Source organism: Pan troglodytes, chromosome 5 (assembly GCF_028858775.2).
Source record: "Pan troglodytes isolate AG18354 chromosome 5, NHGRI_mPanTro3-v2.0_pri, whole genome shotgun sequence".
Taxonomy (NCBI): Eukaryota; Metazoa; Chordata; class Mammalia; order Primates; family Hominidae; genus Pan; species Pan troglodytes.
Genome location: NC_072403.2, coordinates 47431476 through 47453275, shown reverse-complemented (window position 1 = coordinate 47453275; position 21800 = coordinate 47431476). Strand labels below are relative to the sequence as shown.

At 53.7% G+C, this 21800-nt stretch overlaps 1 protein-coding gene across 12 annotated transcripts in view; it reads right to left on the bottom strand.

The window, feature by feature from the left end:
• Positions 1-21713, bottom strand: part of FOXP4 (forkhead box P4) — a 54281-nt gene extending 32568 nt beyond the window's left edge. For 6 of the 12 annotated variants that reach the window (XM_063813017.1, XM_016945014.4, XM_054685794.2 and 3 more), the window contains exons 1-2: positions 21234-21373; positions 2119-2338 (exon numbers count right to left, since the gene is read on the bottom strand). In XM_063813017.1, coding sequence (XP_063669087.1) covers positions 2119-2322 — 204 coding nt within the window. In that variant the 5' untranslated portion in view covers positions 2323-2338; positions 21234-21373. Of the gene's footprint in view, positions 1-2118; positions 2339-3455; positions 3528-21233 lie in introns of all 12 variants that reach the window. The other 6 variants (XM_016945016.4, XM_024357201.3, XM_016945021.4 and 3 more) reach the window with 2 other exon arrangements.
• Between the last annotated feature and the right edge of the window lie 87 nt (positions 21714-21800).

Here is a 21800-nt window from a genome sequence, read left to right as displayed (position 1 = left end):
TTCACACATTCAGGGTAGAGGAATAGCCCATGGACTATTTCATTTTAATTGGAAATCTTGTAATTTTAATTTTGCAAAGTTCTTTTCATAGTTTGGAGCCAACAAAACCTTTTTTAAGTCTCAAATATGTTCCTTGGCCCTGGGCACTCTGCCCATAGTGAGCCCAAATGGATAAAACAGCCCTCTGCCTGCCTCCAACTCCCCACCCCAGTTTATTTGTGAAACAGATATAGGATTTTCCAGGACTGTGGGATATTCCCCAAAACAAACAGGAATAACTGGAATGTGGAATATAGATGGGAAAACATGGCTCATGTGCAACGCAGAACCAAGAAACCTGATCAGTACAGACAGTTCTGTCTTTCCCCACCCTAAACATTTCCCCAGTTATCCAGAGAACTGTGTTCGTTCTTCATTTTCAGAAATTTTTTAAAAGAAACTTTCCAGTTTCAGTACTCCCCAACCCCTACATTTAAAATTCTTCATAACTCTGTCTGCAGTCACAGAGATGGAAGAGCTGGCCATACAAAATGGGTGGCCTTGGAGATTTCTGGTGGGGTGTGTTTTGCTATTATGTTGGTAAAGGGTAGGATATTGCCCTTTAACCTTCTGTCCCCAGCAAACGGCACAGACTCTGTGGGTCTCTTCCCCAGAGAATGTGCTTAGGAAGGCTTGGGAGATGCCAGCAAACTCCTGAAGAATATCTCCCTAGGGAAGGGAGTCAGGCCCTTCCCTGCTCCAGTCTCCACTGCTGGCAAGAGAAAGTGATTTTTGAAGTCCTCTGTTCCACTCACATCCACATCGACAAATGAGCTGCATGTGTTGCACACCCAAATTGCACCTGATCCTAACAACTCTGTACTTTAGGTGCCAAGGAGGCCAGGGCTCAGGCAGGCTCATGACTTGGTCAAGGTCATGCCACTGGTTAAGGGGCTGGCTGGGACTTAAACCAGGTTTCTTCAATTCCTGCTTTAGCGCTGGCTGACCAGCTCTGTGCAGGGGAGTCAGGCTTCTGATGGTGTTGCTTCCAGTCTGACTTCTGGCTCCAAGGAATATGATGGGAAAAGGCCCCTTAAGGGTTATGAAGTTGGGCTGTGGGAGAAGGAGTGCAGAGTCCCAGGGTGAACTTGGGAGAGACAGCAGGGCCATGGAGGAGCACATGAGGGTACCGTGGTACACACATGTGTGCACGCATGAGGCAGGAGTGGGGTACTGAGCAGGGAGGTACACACAGAGCCCTGCTTCTCCATGTCCCTAGCATACCCCACCCCCTGCCCCGCTCAAGGGCCGGCACCACCAGCAGTGATTCCAGGAGCAGAGTCAAATCAGAGAAAGAGAATCCCAAGGCCAGGGCTGTTGGCTGGGCAGGTTCTCCTCAACTTGTTGAGCATGACTCTCCCTTTTTCCCCGGGTGGGACCAGGACATGAGGCCCCTGCTCTGTCATCACCCAACCAGATCTAGACCCATCCTAGTGCCTCTAGATCCTCAGAGAGGTTGGTCTTAAACTCCCGAACTCTGCACTTTAGGGTGGAAGAGGAAATAGAAGACACAGACAGGGATTCCCAGTTTGAGCCCTAAAAATGGAGGCCTGTCTTTGCCTACCTCTCTTGGCCTTTACCCAGCTGCCTGGGCCTCTCTTCACTGCTGGAAATGGAGGCCCAAGCTGACTCGGAAGCAGATAATGTTTTGCAACAGAAATAATGTGAAGATCCCCCTGTGTGCACAGCACCCTCTTAACCCTGTTCATTTAGCCAGTTTCCTAGCCAGTGTGCAGGTGAAGAGTGGAGTGCCCACCAATCCAACATGCCAATCTCAACCCTGCTGCCCAGGTGTGTGTCTGTCTCTTCTTATTGGCATTTCTGGGACAGTTTCAAGCTTCATGATCTCAGACCTCCGAGTCCCACTTCTATCTCTTGAAAATGCTGTGGTAGCCTAGGCTCAAGGTGGCCACCAGAATGGGTGGGTGGACAGGGAGTCCTTGGAGGCTGGACTGTCTTAAGAATGGTAAAGTGACGCTGCCTGGCAGGGAGTGGTGCTCCAGCAGCCAGGATGAAGTGGAATGCAGCCTAGTGTCCCCTCTCCCGCTCCCAGATACCCCAAGGCGCACCAGTTCCTACCTGTTGCTGCTGGAAGTGCAGCAGCTCCGCAGGACTCATCTCACCATTGCTGTCTGCACCCGTGGTCACTTCCCTGCCCGTGCCACTTGCAGTTGTCCCTGTGGCCCCGCCGCTGCTGCCATCGGCTTGCCCAGAGAGGCTGCCCACGCCATTCTGACCAGATGGAGCCGACCTGATTGTCTCCGAGGCAGATTCCACCATCATGTCGCTCTAGCGGTACCTGGTGGAGGAAGAGAGACACAGGGGAGAGGCTGAGGCTGAAGGCTGAAAGGGCAGTGACTGCTGACCCCCAAAAACATAACCATCGCCACAGGAGTAGCTGGGCATCTACTCCTCCTCAACTTCCCAGAGGCTGCTCCTGGGATGCCTGATGGAATGTGGCTCCTCCCGATGTCCCCCCAGGTGAGGGGTGGCTCCACACCCCCAACCATGTTTTCTTGACTTCTAGGAGACCTCGTGCTGGGGTGGGGAAGGGAGGAGACAAAGCCCTTGCACTGCCCCTCTGGGTGAGGATTTTTTGCCCCAGTTGAGGTTTTGCACTGTTTATAATAATGACATGAAGAAGGGCTATTTTAGGTTTTTTGTTTGTTTGTTTGTTTGTTTTTGAGACAGAGTCTCGCTCTATTGCCCAGGCTAGAGTGCAGTGGTGCGATCTCGGCTCACTGCAGCCTCCGCCTCCCGAGTTTGAGTGATTCTTCTACCTCAGCCTCCTGAGTAGCTAGGATTACAGGTGCCTGCCACCACGACCAGCTAAATTTTTGTGTGTGTATTTTTAGTAGAGAAGGGGTTTCACCATGTCGGCCAGGCTGGTCTCGCACTCCTGACCTCAGGTGATCTGCCTGCCTCAGCCTCCCAAAATGCTGCGATTATAGGCATGAGCCACAGTGCCTAGCCCCCGTCTGGGTCTTAAACCTACACCAACAAAGCAAAGACAAAAGTTATTCACTAGGAACCTATCATATTACTGCCTTCCTACCCCCACCTGAAATGGACTTTGTGTTTGCTCCCATCCCAGGGCAAATGACCTTCCCCAGGCCACAGAAGGTCCAAAGCAACAATTATTCTTCTATAAAAAAGGCTGCCACTTGCCCAGCACCTACTGGGAGCCAGACACTGGGCTTCGTCATGGAGGTGTGCAGTGAAGGAAGCCCTGGTTCCACTTTCCATCTTCCATTTTAAAGCCCTCAGCCTAGCACCTGGTCAAAAGTAGACACTCAGTAAGGTTAACTCACTCTCCATAGGAACCATGATTTCTCCTCATGAGAACTGTGGGAGAGAGTTATCACGCCAATTTTACAGATGGAAAAACCGAAGGTCCAGAGAGTTAGGTTACATACCCAAGGCAAAGAGTCAAGGTCTGGATCCCCTGATCCCAGAAATGCCTCTCAAGGAGTGGCTGAAACATCCCCCTAGAAAGAGAGGGTATGTGTTTGGGATGGTCAGGACAGTAAGGAGGAGGTGGAGGCCTAAGCTTCTTCTTATAACTCATAGAGGTTCCAATAGCTTTTAAAATTTAATTTAATTAATTTATTCATTTTATCTTTTTGAGACAGAGTCTCGCTCTGTCACCCAGGCTGGAGTGCAGTGGCACAATCTCGGCTCCCTGCAACCTCCGTCTCCCGGGTTCAAGCGATTATCCTGTCTCAGCCTCCCAAGCAGCTGGTACTATAGGCACGCAACACCATTAGTAGAGATGTTAGCCAGGCTGGTCTCGAACTCCTGGCCTCAACTGATCCACTTGCCTCGGCCTCAACTGATCCACTTGCCTCGGCCTCCGAAAGTGCTGGGATTATAGGCATGAACCACTGCACCTGACAAGGTTCCAATATCTTTAGTATGAAAAGCTGTTCTCAAATTCTGGGGGCTCCCCAACTACCCCCGAGTCACAGTCCCTTGAGAGGAACATGGATTTCAGTCAAACAGGTCAGACCATGGTTGGCATCCACTACTGATTTTTGATCCATCTTAAACTCCCCAACCCTCAGATTCCTTGTCTGTGGTAGGACAATGTTTCTTGGCACCTATGGGGGATTGGTTCCAGGATCCCTGTGGATACCATAATTTCCAGATGCTCAAGCCTCCCAGTTTGTCCTGCAGGACCTGTGGATACAAAAGTTGGCCCTCCCTATCTGTGGGTCCTGCACACTGCAAATACTGTACAGTATTTTCCATCTGTGGTGGATTGAATCCACGGATGTGGAACCTGCGGATAAAGAGAGCCAAGTATATTTCATCCCAGCCTCCAAGTCTTTTGAGGAGAAAATAAACATGCACATGGCACCTGAGAGAGCAAGCCCCCAATATTGATCAGCGCCTTCTCCACCCACCATAACTGTAAGGGTGAGGACATTGAGACCCAAAGAGGTCAAGGACTTGGCCCAGACTGCACAGAGATCATCGAGGGATAGAAGCCACATGAGCATTTAGCAAGGCCCGTGGAAGCCAGCCAGTTTCTTTCCTCCCAATTCGATCTCTTTTGGCCTAGGCACACCCTATAACCACATGGTCTCCCTGACCCGACTGACAGATGAGGGCCTTGTAGGTAACAATGAGAAACTGTGGAAAGAGACTGGACTGCGATTTCTCTAGTTCCTTCCCCAAGGCAGCAGCTCCCCAAAGCATTTCCCTCCCACTCCCAAATTCTCTCCTTTCACTCCAGAAGAACTCTTCTCCCTCACTCTACCAAGCCATTTGCTCAGCTTTCATCCTGGCTGGAAGCAGAGTCGGGAGGAGATAGAGAACTGCAAGGGGTCCACAGAAGCCACATCCCTGTTCCTGTGGCCCCTCTTCATCTGTGACTCTGGGTGTCACTGTCCCAGTAAGTCTGAGTGGCCTCCTGGGTGCCCTGTATTTGTGAATTTCTCTGTATGTTCCCAAGGGCTTGCTCTTCCCCCAACCCAGCCACTGCTCCACTCCTAAGTTCTGAGAGGAGCTGGGCTGGAGTAAGGGCAGGATGGGAGTGATGGTTCGGAAGAGATTGAGCACTCGGTCTCAGGCCTTAATGGCCATGTCAGCCTGAGGGCTAGTGGCGGTGAAATGATGGATGGGGTGGGCACCATCCTCCACTTGCCACAGCACAGGGCTCCATCACCCTCCCCTGAAACCACCCAGCCAGCAGCGCCTTCCCCCACTTGGGCCTGGGCCTCAGTTACATGAGGGGGATGGGGAGACAGGAGGGAGGGGGGCCTCTCCCCCAACCCTGGCTCTGCTGGTGGTGGAAAGCAGCTGCCCGCTCTGATTCCAAGTCTAGCTTCTCTGAGATCTGAGAACTCCTGGGCCCCAAGGGACAAAGACCAGAGCCTCAGGGGTGTATGCATGCAAAGGAGAAAGGAAAGAGAATCTGGCAGTTACTTCCCTGGGGTCAGGGAGAGTGGCCCCCTTCCAACACTCAAGGAGTATCATAAAGTTGCAGATCCGACAGTAAGTTTGGAAAAAGAGAAAGAAGGAAGGAGGAGGATGCAGACAGAGGTGCTCCTTTCTTTTCTTTTTATTGGGGGGGCATACAGAGTAACACCCAGTGAACAACATAATTGCTGCAATGTGGTGTATAATAATAGCTATTCAGGGGCCGATCATTCATATTAAACAGGGTGAAGCAAGCCTCTCATTTGCATGCTTGAGATTATATGCATTTGAAAAGTCATTTCCGCAGGGTGTGTGAATGGCATTAATTCCCATGTGGCATGCTCTGCCCCCTCCAGGGTCTTTACCCCACTGACACACACCCATACACCTCCTTCCATGCTCCCGCCCACCTAACAACATACCCCCCAAACCTGCATGACAGGCACTCCCAAGTGCTTTCCGAATTCTCACCTCTGCCCTGAGATACCTGCTCGCCAAGGATGAGCACACCAGAAGCCTCATGTCTCCTGCCCACCTCTCCACAGGGCGCCGCGACAGCACCGGTGTGCTCCCTGCACTGTGGGTGAGCAGGCTCTGGGTGCCTGGGACCCAGTCAGCTAAGGACAGGATGGGGAAGGGTGCTGGTGGGAGGCCTTGATTATCAGTCCCCTGTAACTACAAGGGTGTGGGGTATGGAGGAGAAGTCAGTGTCCACAGGAGCCTGAACCCTGGCTACGGGAGCAGGCAGGGGCCTGGGCTCAGCCACACACCATTGTGAATCCTCTGCCTTCCCTTTTCTCTGAGCCTCTACTTCCCTGTCTCTATACAAATAGGTGGTCCTGAAGATCTCTTCTCACTCTCAGTCTGGCATGTGGACATGAAACCACAGTACTTCAGTGAATACTGGTAGGCACTGATGGTTGGTCTGCTGGAGTCACAGCCGGGTCCCTTTCACAGTGGACTCCACCCAGTGTAGATCTGAGCTGCTTCCTCTGGTAATGAGGGGCAAGCTCCAAGAGGTCCTCCTTTCTTCTCCACACACCCCTATCTTCCCAATCCATGCTCCTCCCCCAGCCACCAAGGTCCTCAGCAAGGAGCAGCTGAACACCTGCGGAACAGGAAGGCAGAGGCTCTGAGAATTAGACCATCTGGTTTCTAGGCTCAGCTGTGTGACCTTGGGCAAGTCACTGGGGTGCTCTTTCTGCCTCCATACAATAAGGTAGGGATTGGCCAGGGGTCTAAGGTTCGCTAATACTGGGCTCTTATCCCCCACCCCAGACTTTCCATATGCCTCTCCTACCACATGTTGGGGGCAAATGGAGATAGCACCGGAGGCCGAGTTATTTTGGCAGGTCCAGGATTTGTCTGAGGCTCAGGTCCTGCACTTAGGCAGGACCTAGTGGCCCAACCCTCAGCGTTCCCCGTGGGGGAGCCAGGGCACCTCGGAGCCTATGTCAGGCCTAGAGGCTCCTGCAGATGCCGTCGGAAGGAAGCTGGGTCAAAGCCGCGGCTGCCTCTTCCGCTCTGAGGCAGTCTGCGGGCCGCTGGGGGCTCCCACTTCCCCGGAGGCTCCTGGCTCTTCAAAGAACCTGGGCGGGCGAGTGCGCAACGAGGGACGCCCTTGGAACTCGCCGGAGACCGCCCCGTCCCCTCCCTGGCCGGAAGTGACGAGTTCCACCTACCTTGGGGCCAAAGGGGGGACCCACGGGCTGGGGTGCTTTTGTGGAAGGAGAAAAGAGACGGGGAACCCCACATGCGCAGAAACCTTTTGTGCCTTTTCGCGGGCCCATATGGCGTAGCGAGTATTAATTACCGTCGCTTTTTAATTAACAATCGCTTAATCTGAGCCGTAACATTTGCCATGACACCCTGCGCCTCACCGCGAACCCGCACCGCCCGCCCTGCCAACTCATCAATTAATTTTTATTGACGTTTTCTTCCCCCAAACAGGCACAATACCAGGGTTTTCCAATTAACACCTCTGCGATCTCTAATTAGTGCAATTAACAGACTGATGGATGCCCGGAGTTTACCCTCGGGGGAGGGAGAGAGGGGCGGGGCAGCCCCCAGCGCGCTCCTGGGCGCGCGTCCTGCCGGGAGCACACGTGCACGCGCAGCTGGAGTGGAGATGAGGCCCCAGTTCTTAAGGGAGACACGGGTGGGGAATGACCACAGGTAGCCCGTACCCAGAGCAATAGTGGCGGTTGGAATTTAAATAAGATATCGTTTCCAGTTCTCCAGAAACCTATAATATAGTCTGGGAGACAGCAGGACGTGGCCCAGCTGACAGCCTGACCCTGTAAGTTGGTGTCTAGCCCCAGCGCTAACACCAATTTACTACTGAATGACTTGTTTTTTTCAGAGTGGTGGTGGTGCGGGGGAGAGTCTCACTTTGTTGCCCAGGCTGGTCTCCAACTCCTGGGCTCAAGTGATCCTCCCTCCTCAGTCTCCCAAAGTGCTGGGATTACTGGCCTGGGCCACCGCACCTGGCCTACTAGAGTGACTTGGAGCAAGTTGATTCTCCTCTTTTCTTCTCTGTATAATGGGGAGAACTGGACTAGATGTAGCCATCTCTTTTATAATTTATAATTCCAACAAAGATTAGGAAGCAGATTGCAATAAGAGGTAAGATTTCTTAAAATACAATAGCATGCAGTAGAAGATGAGAATGACGGACCACAACGTTAAATCAGGGGGTTGCAGACCTGAGTGCATCAAAGTCACCTTGGAGAGCTTGTTAAAACACAGATTACTGGGCCCCAGCAGAAGTTGCTAACCCAACAGGTTTGGAGTGGGCCTGGGAATCTGTATTTCTAAGAAGTTCCTAGGTGATGCTGATGGTGGTTGTCCCAGGCAATGGGGCTCCAATGATGAACACTAACTTTAGTTATGAGTTTCCTGCTGGGCAAAACTAGATGATATATCTGCAAAAGCCATTCAATCATTCAACATGTATTTAGGGCCCCATTAAGCTAAGCACTGGGGATCTACCTGAAGGAAAGTGAAATGTGGACGCTACTGAACAAGGCAGTGCAGCAGTGTCCTTAGATGCTCTGAGAGCTGCAGGTAAAGGACTCAGCAAGGGCAACTGGTAATAATGGAGGTCCTAGCCCCTTCTCTTTTTTTTCTAGATAAACCTGGCACTTGTTTTTCCTCAAAACAAGTTTCCTAAAAACCAGTGGGGCTTTAGCCATGAACAAAGTCATGCTTCTCTCTCCTCCAGTGGTTGGCCAGGAGCATGTTTCACCAGCAATGACCCCTCATCCATTCATTGGTGCGACCAATGTTTAAGTACCTACAGTGTGCCAGGCTCTGTGTATGCAGACTCCAGCAGAGCAGGACACAGGCCTTGCTCTTGTGGAGCTTATGTTCCCATGAAGAGTGTACAAATGTTAACTAAATACACAAGTAAATGGAGACGCCCAAGTCAGATACATTCTATCAAGTGTGAGTACAGGAAATAAATGGGGATCTAAGGTAAGTGGAGAGGGGCAGGGAAAGCCTCCTTTTGCCAGGAAAGGGCATTTATGCTTAGATATGAAGGCTGAGTAGGTACTGGCCAGGCAAAGTATACAATGAATGCAGGGCAAAGAACGTACGCAAAGGCCTTTATTTTACAAAAGAAGGGTCGTCAGTTTCAGACTTTTCCAGAATGAAAAACCTTTGAAATACATACATTTCTAGATTATATAAAAAGATACACATGTGGATACCAGAGCACAAGGATGTCTTCTAGTTCCTTCTTTCTCTATTTGTTTCTTTCTAGCTATCCTGCTATATCTTACTTGTGTCAAGAGATATAAAACAGAGGGCTTTTCAGAGCAATGAGCCCTGGCCCTACAAGTAACTGCAGGATGCTTCCCAATCCAAAGTCCCAGGGACCAGCCTCCCCCATTCAGCCCTGGCCCCAGAGGCCCACTGGCTTCTGGCTTCAGGCTCCAGGTAAGGGGAGGGCTCCAGGGCAGTGGCCACTTTGGGCCTCTGGCTTACTTAGCCAGCCACTCATTTGCCAGATGAACTGCTAACCCTTCCTGGCCTCTTACTACCTTTGTGACATTGAGGAATGAGGTCACCAGTCTGAGCCCTGGTTTCCTTATCTGTAATGTGGGGCCAATGCCAGTACACCTTCCTTCCAGGGTTGCAGTGGTATCAAATAAGACACACTGCATGAGGAAGATGTTTAGAGAAGGGTAGTGACTATAATTACAGGAGTCCAGAAAGTCTTGCTACAACCCACCTGAGTGGGCTATGGTTTAAAAATTGATCCCACCCCCCTCTCCCAGCCCTTGGTTCAGCACTTGAAGAAAGTGAGTCAAGACCCATGGGTTAGAATGTGGCTATAGCTCCAGAATAGGTCCTGAAGCCAGAGGTGGGTGATGTGAGTCACGCACTGCTTGGCTCCCTGATCGTGCCAGCAGTTTCTCTCCCCAAGCACATGGGGCTCTGTGAGTTCCAGAGTAGGCTTAATCCCTCTCCAAGCCCCTGCCCTCCTTGGGCACTCCTCATTGTGTGGGTCAGAGGCTGGCACGCTGGACTTCCCTCTGTACCCCCATCTCTGCCTGAGTTCCTGGCCTGGGAGTCTCCCTCAATGACTGTGACATCCTAGAAGCTGCCTACCCCAACTCTAGGGACCATTCAAGGCCTCTTAGCACAACACTTGGGTGCTCGGAGGAGCTCAGTACAAGTGGCAGGGCAAAGACATTCCTATCTGAAAGGCTCCACCAAAGCCTTCGATTTGTAAGGTGAATCTGCCGTCCTGTGCTGTCTGTTCCAGGTCCTCTCCCAAGTTCCAAATAACTTTATTTCTGAATCCTAAAAGTAAGAGACATCCTGGTAGAAAATTTTGAAAAAAAGAAAAAAAAATAGAGTACTCATAATCCTACCCTGCAGAGATCTAGCCCTTTGGGATATATAGCCTTTCCAGTCAATCCATTCTCACTCTCTTTTGGCATATAAACATTTAAAAAGTGAAATTTGGGTCATAATCTATACATGGTTTGAATTTTCATCTTTTTCCACTCACCACTTACTATCATAAGCATTTCCACATGCTATCAAATATTTTAAGCAACAGTTTCTAATGGTCACACAGTTGCTTGAATGGGCCGCACATTCCAGAATGTATTGAGCCAAGCCCCTAGAGTTGGACATCTAGGCTGTTAGCTATGTTTTACTATGACTCTGCAGTAAATGGGAACAGGATACTCTATGGGAACAGGATACTCTACATTTTTGAATAGTTGCATAGGATACATGTTTAGAAGGTGGAACTGCGTATTTTTAAGGTTCTTGATATATTCATTCCCAAACTGATGCCCATAAAATTCATACCAATTTTGCCCAGTTCTTCTTTAGCAAGCAGTCACATCTCGTAAGACTCTCGGGCCCTAACCTCTTTAGTGATTTCCCTCAATTCTCCTCAGCTCCTTCTCCAGGAGATTCTCAGAGCCTGAATAAGGCATTTGCAACTCAACACTACAGGCCCTGTCAAATCTGGGTGAGTTCCCTAAGGTCAGAGTGGGGTAGGGAGCCTTCACCTGCAGCTGATACTGAGCACAGTGGGCACTGGGGTTGGGGCAAATGGAGGTGAGCAAAACGCAATCCTTGCTTTTGCCGGGCTTGAAATGGAGAGAGGAGAAAGACTAATGGGCAGGTAAGTTTTCCTTCTAAACATCGGAATCATCTGGGGAGCTTTAAAAAAACAAACCGACCCATACCTATGGCCCACCCTAAGTCAATTAAATCGCACTCTTCAGGGAACTGGACCCAGGCGTGGATATTTTAAAAAGCTTTCCAAGCATTCTAAATTCCCAGTGCAGCCAGGATTGAGAACTTCTGTCTTACACAACACACACAGCTTTACAAATGTTATGTTAGACACTGGGGACCATGGAGCCTGGAGGGAGTAAGGGGTGCTCTGGGAAGGCTTTCTGTAGGAGGTGGCTTCTGAGCTGAGCCATGACGCAGCAAGGCCTCGGCACACAATTTGTGAATACATTTTATTGTTAAAAACCATTCGCTTGCCGGGCGCGGTGGCTCACACCTGTAATCCCAGCACTCTGGGAGGCCAAGGCGGGCAGATCACGAGGTCAGGAGATCGAGACCATCCTGGCTAACATGGTGAAACCCCATCTCCACTAAAAATACAAAAAATTAGCCGGGCGTGTTGGCGGGCGCCTGTAGTCCCAGCTACTCAGGAGACTGAGGCAGGAGAATGGTGTGAACCTGGGAGGTGGAGCTTGCAGTGAGCCGAGATGACGCCACTGCACTCCAGCCTGGGCAACAGAGCGAGACTCCATTTCAAAAAAAAAAAAAAAAAAATTCACAGAGTCCCCAAGAGTGCTTTCCTATAGCCCCTCCCTCCTCTCTCCCCCATGCAATTTTGCGCTCATTTTGACAGAGGATGGAACCATACTTCAAAGATGCCAAAGACTTGACAAGGTTACCTGACTGCTAAGTGGCTGAGCCAAACTGAAACTAGGTGGCTCTCCTGACTCCTAAACCAGTGCTCCTCCCCGTGTCCTAACTCCCCGAGTCACTCTGGAATCCAAGCCTTCACTTACCCCTACCACCACCCTCCACCTTACCTTTTACTGGCTCCATCCCTGAAACGCTCCCACAGGCCCTGGCAAGGTGGCCTCCCTCAATACCCCTTCCTACTACACAGACCAAAAAAAAGAATTAACAATACAGGGGGAAAAAAAAGAAAGAGAACCAAAGATCCCACTCCATCTCATTAAGAAAGTAAACATAAGAGCCATCTAAGTGTCTAATTAAGCTTCTAATTAGTCCCTGCTTGTTACTAATGCAAATTAGATTACTCCGCTTAACTACAGCATGTCCACAACACCCTTGTTAATTGCGGCCTTTTGAAATTAAATTACTCCCTAATTAGCATATCAAAGCCATTGATTCGGAGCTGGGAAAGATGAGGGCAAGAGGAGCCGAATGCCAAGTTTGGTTAATCAGAGACGGCTAATTAAATAGTGACATCTTATGTGGGGGGCCTGCTGGTTAAGGGGTAGGGGCAACTCGCCCAGGGCCTGAATGGCCATCTGGAGCCTGGTTCTGGTGGTGCCTTTGGCACCAGGGTTTCCTTTGGGCACAGGAGGGGCTCTAGCGGGCCTGGGACAAACCACTGAGTATGGCCATTTCTGGGCCCCTGGCTGTTCTGCCCAGCCTGCCCCTGACATGCCTTGGCCCCTCCCTTCATTTCCCCAGATGTAGGGGGCAAGTGATGACTTTATCATAGAGGGGCTCACCCTGGCAGGGATGGGCTGATTTCATCTTGAAACAGGCCCCCGGAGACACAAGGCCTTATGGTACAAAGACCTAACCTCTATGGTACAAAGAAGGGAAAAAGAATCACCCACCACCATCAGTTCTTTTTTTTTTTTTGAGACAGGGTCTCACTCTGTGTCGCTCAGACTGGAGTGCAGTAGCGCGATCTCGGCTCACTCACTGCAACCTTTCCTCCTTGGCTTAAGTGATCCTCTGGTCTCAGCCTCCCGAGTAGCTGGGACTACAGTCACATGCCACCACACCCTAATTTTTCTATTTTTTGTAGAGAGGGGGTTTCACCATATTGCCCAGGCTGGTCTCAAACTCCTGAGCTCAACTGATCCTCCTGCTTTGGCCTCCCAAGTGCTGGGATTACAGGCATGAGCCACTGCGCCCATCCCACCATCAGTTATTAAGTAGCTGTGTGGGAATTAGATTTGGGTCAGGGTGTCCTTATAGGTCCTCTCTCTGAGATCTTCTTGTACAGACCCTGCAGTCTTTTTTTTTTTTTTTTTTGGAGGCAGAGTCTCATTCTGTCGCCCAGGCTAGAGTGCAGTGGCACAATCTCGGCTCACTGCAACCTCCGCCTCCTGGGTTCAAGCAATTCTCCTGCCTCAGCCTCCTGAGTAGCTGGGACTACAGGTGCCTGCCACCACGCCCGGCTAACTTTTGTATTTTTAGTAGAGATGGGGTTTCGCCATGTTGGCCAGGATGGTCTTGAACCACTGACCTCAGGTGATTCACCTGCCTTGGCCTCCCAAAGTGCTGGGATTACAGGCGTGAGCCACCGTGCCTGGCCAGACCCTGCAGAGTCCTTCAGACACTGTCCCACACTAGATTCTCCTTGAGGAATACTGGGGACAGGTGAATCTCCATGTCAAAGCTGCTAACCAAAATGCCTTCAGGGGCTAGGCTGGTCACTTAGGAGGCCACGTGAGGAGGGCACGAGGAGGCAGCTGCCACTCAATCCCAGTCCATCCTTTCCACACAGAAATGCAGGCTCAGTGTTGACAGGGCTTGGGTTTTTCAAAAGGAGCCGAAGTGGGGATATTTATGTGAAATTTACCATTGTAATGAACAGTGTGCGGGTCAACAAAACTCAGCAGGGATGAAGTTAGTCCACTTGTGACCTCAGCCCTTATGGCCAGCATTTCAGAAAGGCAAGTTCCAGTTAACTGTGACTCGGGGCAAGTCAGGTAACCTCTCCGGGCCTGGGTACTTCACCTATCAAATGGGAGTGATAATTACCACTGCCTGGAGAATCTTTCAGGGTTGTTGTGGGGATAAGAACAAGGAGGTATGTGAAACGGCAAAGCACAGTTCCTCAGTCAGGGCCTGGTGACTACCTAGCTCTACCTGCCACAACAACCTCCCAGGTTTCCTAATAGGGATGTCCTATTAGAACTTTCTTCCCCCATCTTCCATGCAGGGGGCAGAGCAAGGGCTTCCAAGTGTCCTTGAAAATGCTGAGGGCTTGTTCCTGCAGATATCTGACCTGACTGTTGGGAGGCTTGGAGGTACCACACACCTATGCCCTCTGCCCTGCGTTTTAATGGATCAGCTCTGGCAGGGGCAGCAGCTTCTGAATGACAAAATCCTGAGGGTTAAAAGGTCCCTAGCTTGGTCCTTCTCTACCTCCCCTGTCCCCAACTAGGGTGCAGTCTGTTCCCAGCTCTTCCTCCCTCCCCTAGTCCTCCTAAGTTTCTCACCAGTAGCCCCTGGAGCACACAGGATCACAGCCAAATTCCCAAAGGGTGAGATTCTGTTTACTTAAGGAGAGATCAGACAGGGTCCAGGGGAGGGGAAGTCCTCCTGCCCCCACCTCTGAAAGGGCGAATCCCAGCCAGTACCCAGTCTATGGGTATCCATCCAAGCCAAACTGGGCAAAGGGGCACAGAGCAGTGGTTTTATTTTAGAAAATAAGTGCAATTAAAAGAAAGGCAGAAAAAAAGGAATGGGGGAGGAGAAGGCTGCCCTGGTGTGAGGGGGAGGGGGGACGGCGGCGCACAAGGGCCAAGCTGAAGCTCGCCTCGCCTCGCGGAGCTCTCCCAACGAGATTCAATTAATTGATAACATAAGGCATCAAATTAATTTCTGGAGAATGTGAGATTCTGATGAAGGGAAATCTCGTCGATGGGGATCGGGTGGGAGGGGGCAGGCAGCACCCCTTTTAATCAGGCTCCACTGCCTAATTGGGAAGGAGGAGACTTGCATGGGTCATAGTGTCCTCTTCCCCGAGCTCCACAGCACCCCTTTCAAGAAGGACCCATGGAAGCAGTAGGCTCCCGATGCCCTTGGAACAAAGAGGGTGTGCGTTGAGACATTCAGGTCTCTTCTTGCCTGGCTCCCAACCCACAGCTTCAGGATGGTGAGCCCGAGGACGTGGGGCTGCAGGTGCCCTTTTCACCCACTGTACAGTTAGGAAAACTGAGGCCCAGAGAGAAGACGGGTCATGCCTAAGGCTGAAGAGTGAGTTAGGAAGTTGGCAGCAGTGGGCTTACCGGGGCCCCTCATCATGTACCCGTGTGGGTACAGACCGTTTAGGCCTAGACCCACAAAATCATCTCTGAGCACAATCGGTGGGCAGCTTTCTCTGTGGCTAAAAACTGCCATGCTGCCTGAGCCGTCCCCTCTTCCAGTGTTTCCGGATCCCCAGCTGCCGGCCCGAGCTAGCCCAGCTGCAGTTATTTTCTCTGCGTCTGGTGAGTGCCGAAAACCCCTTGTGTTACATCCCTGTGCTCAGGTCTCAGACATGCAGGAGCTTCCAGCAACTGGAACTGATGTGCTCAGTTAAAAAGGTAAAAGCTCACTGAGGGAACAATCCAAAGCGAGTGCTCAGCTGGGGAGGGGAAACAGGTAGCTCTGGCTCTCTGGGAAAGAAAGCTCAGAGGCTTCCTGAAGGAGGGATTCTCTCAGTGGACCAACTCTACACCCTCAGCATGGCCTGACCATCCAGCTTCTCCAGCTCCCATCCAGAGACGCAGCCTCAAAAAGCCTGGCACTTTGCTCCCTGAGTGCTTACAGCCGCAGCCTCTCGCTGGGTCTCCCACAAATCCTGATGTTTCATATCTCCCCAAAACTCTCCCCAGTGCACCCCTTCCTTCCAGGATGCGGATGTGCGTCTACAGGGGAACCCCGAAGGAAAGGAGGAAGTACACCGCCACCCTCTTTTGAAGCAACTTCTTTAGGCCTGGGTCTCCATAGAAATGTTCTCCTAGAAACGTAAAGCCAGCCGGGAATGGGATCCAAGGAAGCCCCCCTGAGGAGATGAGAACGGAAGCTACCCCAACCTCCCACCCCCTGGTTTCATTTCACACAGGGAGGCCCTCCTAAGGGCTCTCTGGGTCCTATCTCAGCTGGGGGTTTCAGGACCCACGCTGGCTCAGGTGGCCAGTGCCCACAGATCTGTGCTCCGGCCCTTGTTCTATTTCTGATTTTCCAAGTTGCACGTGAGCCACCCCTTCTCCGGGTCCCTCCTGCTGCCCTTCACCAGCCTGGCCTCCAGCACACAGTAGGCGCTCCACAGTGTTCGTAGGATGGATACAACTACTGAGTCCCTGGCTCCATTCCCTAAGCCACCCTACCTTCAAGTCGCCATCATTTTGCCACCCCTTTGCTGCTACTTGAGTAACTTCTGCTCCCACCAGTCCTGCCTACCTTGAACAAATGCCGGATGCTCTCTATTCTACATACTGTTAGTCTGAGGAAAACCCACCATGTCGCCCCATTTTCCATTTACATGGTAGCCTGGGTCACAGACCATCAGAACTGCAGCAGGAAAGGAAACACCATTTACCTCTATCTTGCACTATCAACTGGCTCCACCCACCATCAGGCCTGGCTGTGGAGGCTCCAGTTGGCCAGAGGATGGGGCCCAGGGAGGTGGGCAGAGCAGCTGGGATTCAGGGAACAGGCGGCTGTATGGCTACCATCCAGACGGGAGAGAAGGAAGGTGCAGGGCTGTGCCAGAGGGACAGCCGGGAAAAGACCCTGGTCTCAAGAGGGATCCTGGGACCAGGATCAAGGCAAGGAGGGCATTCGCCAGGCCCAGGCATGTCCAGCCCGGGCGACACAGGACAGCAACAGTGACTCCACGGTCCAACACCTGCGGCCCTGTCCAGATGTGTACCTTTTGTGCCAGGAGCTCTTGTTTTCTAGCTCAGGCAGGTGTGCCCTGCGTCCAGGCTCTGCAAGGGCCCAGGAGCAACATCTCACAAGACCACAGCATCCGAAGTGGCAGAATTCAGAGGAAAGAGGGTTCCCGCTGTGATCCCGGCTTGGTGGAACTGGCAGCGGACTGAAGGTGTGTATTTCCACAGAGAATCCTGGGAGGCAACGCTGAAGGGAGCCAATAACTTCAGGCTCAAGGGGAGTTTCCTTTTGCTTCTTTGAGATGATCCATTCAGTGATAGGTCCCAAACTGGTCTGCGACTTGCTGCCAAAATCTTCCATAAGGACGTGTAGGCTAGGGTTTCCAAACCCTAGAAATCTCCCTTTCTGGAGACAGGGGTTATCAGTCATTTTTCTTCCTCTGCATTCTGGGGAATTCTCTCTCCCATTTATGTGTGTCTCACAAGAACCTTAGGAGTGCCTGGGGAATGCTCCAGGGTTGTGTGCAGGTGGAAACACCAGATTCTGCACCTACAGTCCCCCTCTCCACTTAAAGGGAAAAGAGAAAGAATTCACACTAGAAGGCAGGCGGCCTAGGCCAAGCTTATGGAGGAGGGAGGGAGGAGTGGCAGCTCCTCCCATCCCTTCCTTTCTCCCTTCACCACAGCACACACTCAAGCCCTACTGGTTATACTGGGAGTCGAGGGCCCCATATTTTAGTTCCAGCTCTGCTACCATGTAGCTGTGTAACCTTGGACAAGTTGCCTCTTCTCTCCGGGCTTCGTTTTCCCAACCCATAAAATGAAGATTAATACTTCAGTATTTCCATATTCAACCAACATGTGGCCTGGCAGTGCTAGCAAATTAATAATAAACGCCATCCCTTGATCAGTACTACCATGCACCCGGCACCGTGCTAGGTACTTGACATCTGCTCTCTCATCTAACTCCCAAACGGAATCTCTAAGGTGGGTATTATGACCTACTTTACAATTTAAGAAAATTGAGGTTCGAAGAGCTTAATTAAGTTCTCCAGAGTCCCATCTCTAATGCCAAGTTCCAAAGCCTTTTCCACTCTGACACATGTTCTGCCCTGGGGAGGCCTCAGTTCCTTGCTCTGGGTTCCAGAGTTCTGGAACCAAATCTGAGGAGGTCATTCCAGCCAACGGAGCCTGAGAGTCCTGTCAAAAATAGTACCTGCCCTGCCTTGGTCTAGGGAAGCTGGAGCGTGGTAAGATCTGTGAGAAGGGAAACTGTGAGGAGTTTCTTGGATGGAAGAAATTATTATTTCACACAGTTTAGGCTATTCAAAAAGTAAAGACATTGTGCCTGCTTAGGATGGGACTGGGGGGCTTGCACTGTGGCTGGAGAGACAGGAAACTGCCAAGGCAGTGGGGTAGGAAGGGTTAAGATGCAGGGAAGGCTTCCTGGGGAGACAACCCTTCCCTCCCCTTGCACCTCACAACTCTCCTCTGAAACAGACACCCTGTTCCCATTCTTCTCCCCCCCACCCTCCCCCCCACCATGTGATATCTGTCTCTCCTACCCCAACAATCTGAGGTCCAGAGAGCAGACCCCAGCCTTCATTGCTTGGGTACCCCAGTACTCAGCCTGGGACCTGCCCAGGCAGAGTAGGGGCTCAGCAAACATTTGGGGGAATTACTGGATCAAAAGCAAGCCTTCCTCTCCCAGTCCCTCTGCTTCCCTCCCACCAAGGAAGAGGTATGTTTGGGGTAGGGGCCCAGCAGGATATGCACATTCCTGGCAAGAAGGGACCTACCTGCCTACAGCCAGAACGGAAGTTTTCGGCTCTAAAGGCAGAGGAAGGGGGCTGGGGGCGTCTAGGTGTGAGGAAGATCCCTACACAGAAAGGGACAGGAGCAGGTCCCTTTGCAAGTGGGACCCTTTGCAAATGCTCTGGCCCTGGCGTTCTCCAGCACTGGGGTCAGGTCTTTCTCTCTCCAGGGCTCAGGGGTTCCCCAACTCCGTAACTCCTGGGAAACCTGTCCAGGACAGGGAGAAGGATAGAAAACCCCACCCAGACGCCCAGCCCTTGGTGCCAGGAGGGAAGGCTCCCATGGTCTCCCAAACTTAGTAGCAAGGCTGGAGCCAGGATAAAGTGGGTCCTGAGGGTCCCGCAGGAGAGATTCAGCGCTCACCCTGGCCCTGGGTGTGGAGGCTGAGAGGGGGCAACCACAAAACCACCTCTTCCCCTTGCCACCTTGCCCCACTGACTAGAGTGTGAGTGACTCCCCCAACTCACAGTTTTTTGAGAGTTTCAGATCGAAAGGGCACCATGGGAGCCAACAAGCTGTCCAGGTACCAAGAGCAGAGCCCCAGTATCCTCCCTCCAGCCACCAGCTAACAGAGCCCCAAAACCCCGAGGCAAAAGTTTCTCAAGTTGAAAAAAAAAAAAAAAAAAAGGCCTTCAGACTTCCCCACAGCGGTTTTCCGCGGGGGCGGGCAGAGGTTTTCTGAGGCCGTGGCTCCCCTTCAGGCGGCTGGGTCCACTGGGCCTGGCCTTCGGCCCCTGCACCTACCGGCTGGTTCGCAGCGGGGGGAGGGGGTAAGGGGAGAGCTCAAAATGCCCGGTGCCCGCAGGGCATGGCGGTCAGGGGGCCGTTCAGCCCTGGTTCTCTGTGGAAAGTGAGCTTCTGGGTTCGACAGTGGGACCGGCACAGACCTTCCCGCAGCTACAGGCCATACGACAACCTCGCTGCTCTTTCTTTCTGCGGGCACTCGGGCCAGTCCTAACAATTGCCCCTCAAGCTGTGTGTGCTGCCCTAACCTTCAATCCCGGACCCGAAACAGTGCGTGCTGGGACGAATCTAGGCAGGTCTCCGAAACCGGGGTGAAGATGCTGAAGTTCAGGTAAAAACCCGCATTGGCCAAAATGCTCCCGGGCTTTCTCGGGAGACATCCGAATGGCAACTTCAGACTCGGGTTTGCTTCTCCGGACTCCCCACCCCTATTCCCGGCTCCAGGCGCCGCGGTCAACCTGCGGGGAGACTAGGCGTTGGGGTGCCAGACACGCGGTGATCTCCAGACGCCCGAAACGCCAGGCGCCGAGTGAGCGAGGAAACCAGCCGGGAGGGGGCTGGCCAGGGAAGCCGGGGAGCAAAGGAAAGAGCGGGGCGCGCTCTGGGCTCAGGGTTCCCATACCCTTTCCCCCCAACCTAGGATCGGGGTGGGACGCAGGTGTGTTCACGAGATCGCCCCAGTTGGAGGACACAAGGAATCCGCCGCCGTCTGGGCCTGTCTCAAAATCCGCATTCCGCGAAATTACCCGGTCCTTTATGGGGGCGACCGGGACCCCAGGTCGCATTCTAGCGCCACTGGCTCTGCTCTGACGCAGCCCAAGGAAGTTTGTTTGGCGTGGATGAGGAGCCCGAGGCTGAAGCGCCGCCGGTCAGAGAGGTGCTGGGGTTGTCCAGGGGAGATACCAGACTCCTCAGTTGGGGCGGGGGGGTCCTGCTCGGTCTCTCTGGGCTCCTTCCCTGGTGGCCTTCGGGCCCCCGTGGCCGCCCTCTCTTTCCCCCTTACGTGGTGAAGCGGGAGCTCTCTCCACAGCGGGTGAGTAGAGGTGTCAGCCAGATCATTTCCCCACCCTCCACCTCCGGCGCACAAATCACAGGGGCCATTTCCAGACGCTCTCAAGTCCCCAAGAAGTTTTCCGCTCTATCCCCGAGCTGACCGAGCGATGGAAAAGGGGCTGACTGGCCCTGGCACTTCTGAGGTGCGACCTCAGCAAGACAAGTCCCCTCTTCACCAGAGACGACACGGCGGGTAGGACCGCGATCCCCCGCTCTCTTGCCCCCATTTTCATCTGTCTCCGGCGCGTCCTGGGGAGTCCGGTACCGACTAGAGTTGGGGGGAGCCACTTCCCTTCCCAGCTCTGGAAAGTCTGGGCCGGGAAGTATTCTTTGTCTGACTCGGGGCGGGGAGGGGGTCGCGCCCCCGTACACCCCATTCCCAGAGGCCCGGCGGGGAGGGGGCGGGGCCCAGATTCTTGGGGAAGGGCGGGCCTCGGTGGCCTCTCCGGCCGCCCCCCTCCCCGCCCCGGCCTCCGGCTGCCCCCACTCCCGCCGCGCCACAGCCCCCACCTGTTCCCGAGGCAGCTCCGGCCCGCTGGGGCCCGGGCCAGGGGCGGAATGTCGCGGCTGCGCGGGGTCAGTGCGCCACGGCCGGCCCTGGCTGGAACAAAGTGCGCCGGCCCGGGCCCGGCTCCTCCTGGCGCCCGGCGCCCAGCGCGTCTCGGGCGGGCAGTTTGCAAACACAAAGTGAGCCAGCGAGCGGGCGAGAGAGTGCGCGAGCGAGGGAGTTGGTCTGGTCGCCCGCCCAGCCCCCACCCGCGTCCCTGGGCCCGACCCGCCACCTACCTGTCCCGCCCGGCCGCTCCGTGCGGGCTCCGGCCCGTCAGCCCGCGCGGGGCATGGGGCTCGCTCCGGTCGCAGCCCGGGCCCGCCGCCGCCCGCCGGGGCTGCCCTTCCGCGCCGCCCCGCGCCGCGCAGCTCCCGGGCGTCCTCCCAGCGCGCCGGGCCGACCGCCGCGCGCCTCAACCCCGCCGGGGCATCGCACTTTGTGGGCTGCTTGGCTCGCTCCGGCTCCGCTCCTCCTTCCCGGTCCTTCCGCGACGCTCGTCAGCTCGCTCCGGCTCCCGGGCTCCCGGACCCCGGCGTCCCCGCCCCCGGCCCAGCCCTGGTTCCGGCCCGGGCTCCTCCCCGCCGCGCCGCCGCCGCCTGCGCCGCGCCCTCCTCGCGGGCTGGGGGCTCCGTCCCGGCCACCGGCCGCACTGTCCGGTCCGCAGGGGCGGCGGGCTCCGGACTCCGAGGGGCTGCGACTGAGCCTGGGCTGCGAGTGGCTGCGAGCGGGCGGCGCGCGGGCGGGGCGGGAGGGGGCGGGGGAGGAGGAGGGTGGAGAGGGAAGGAGGGAGCGCGCGGAGAGCG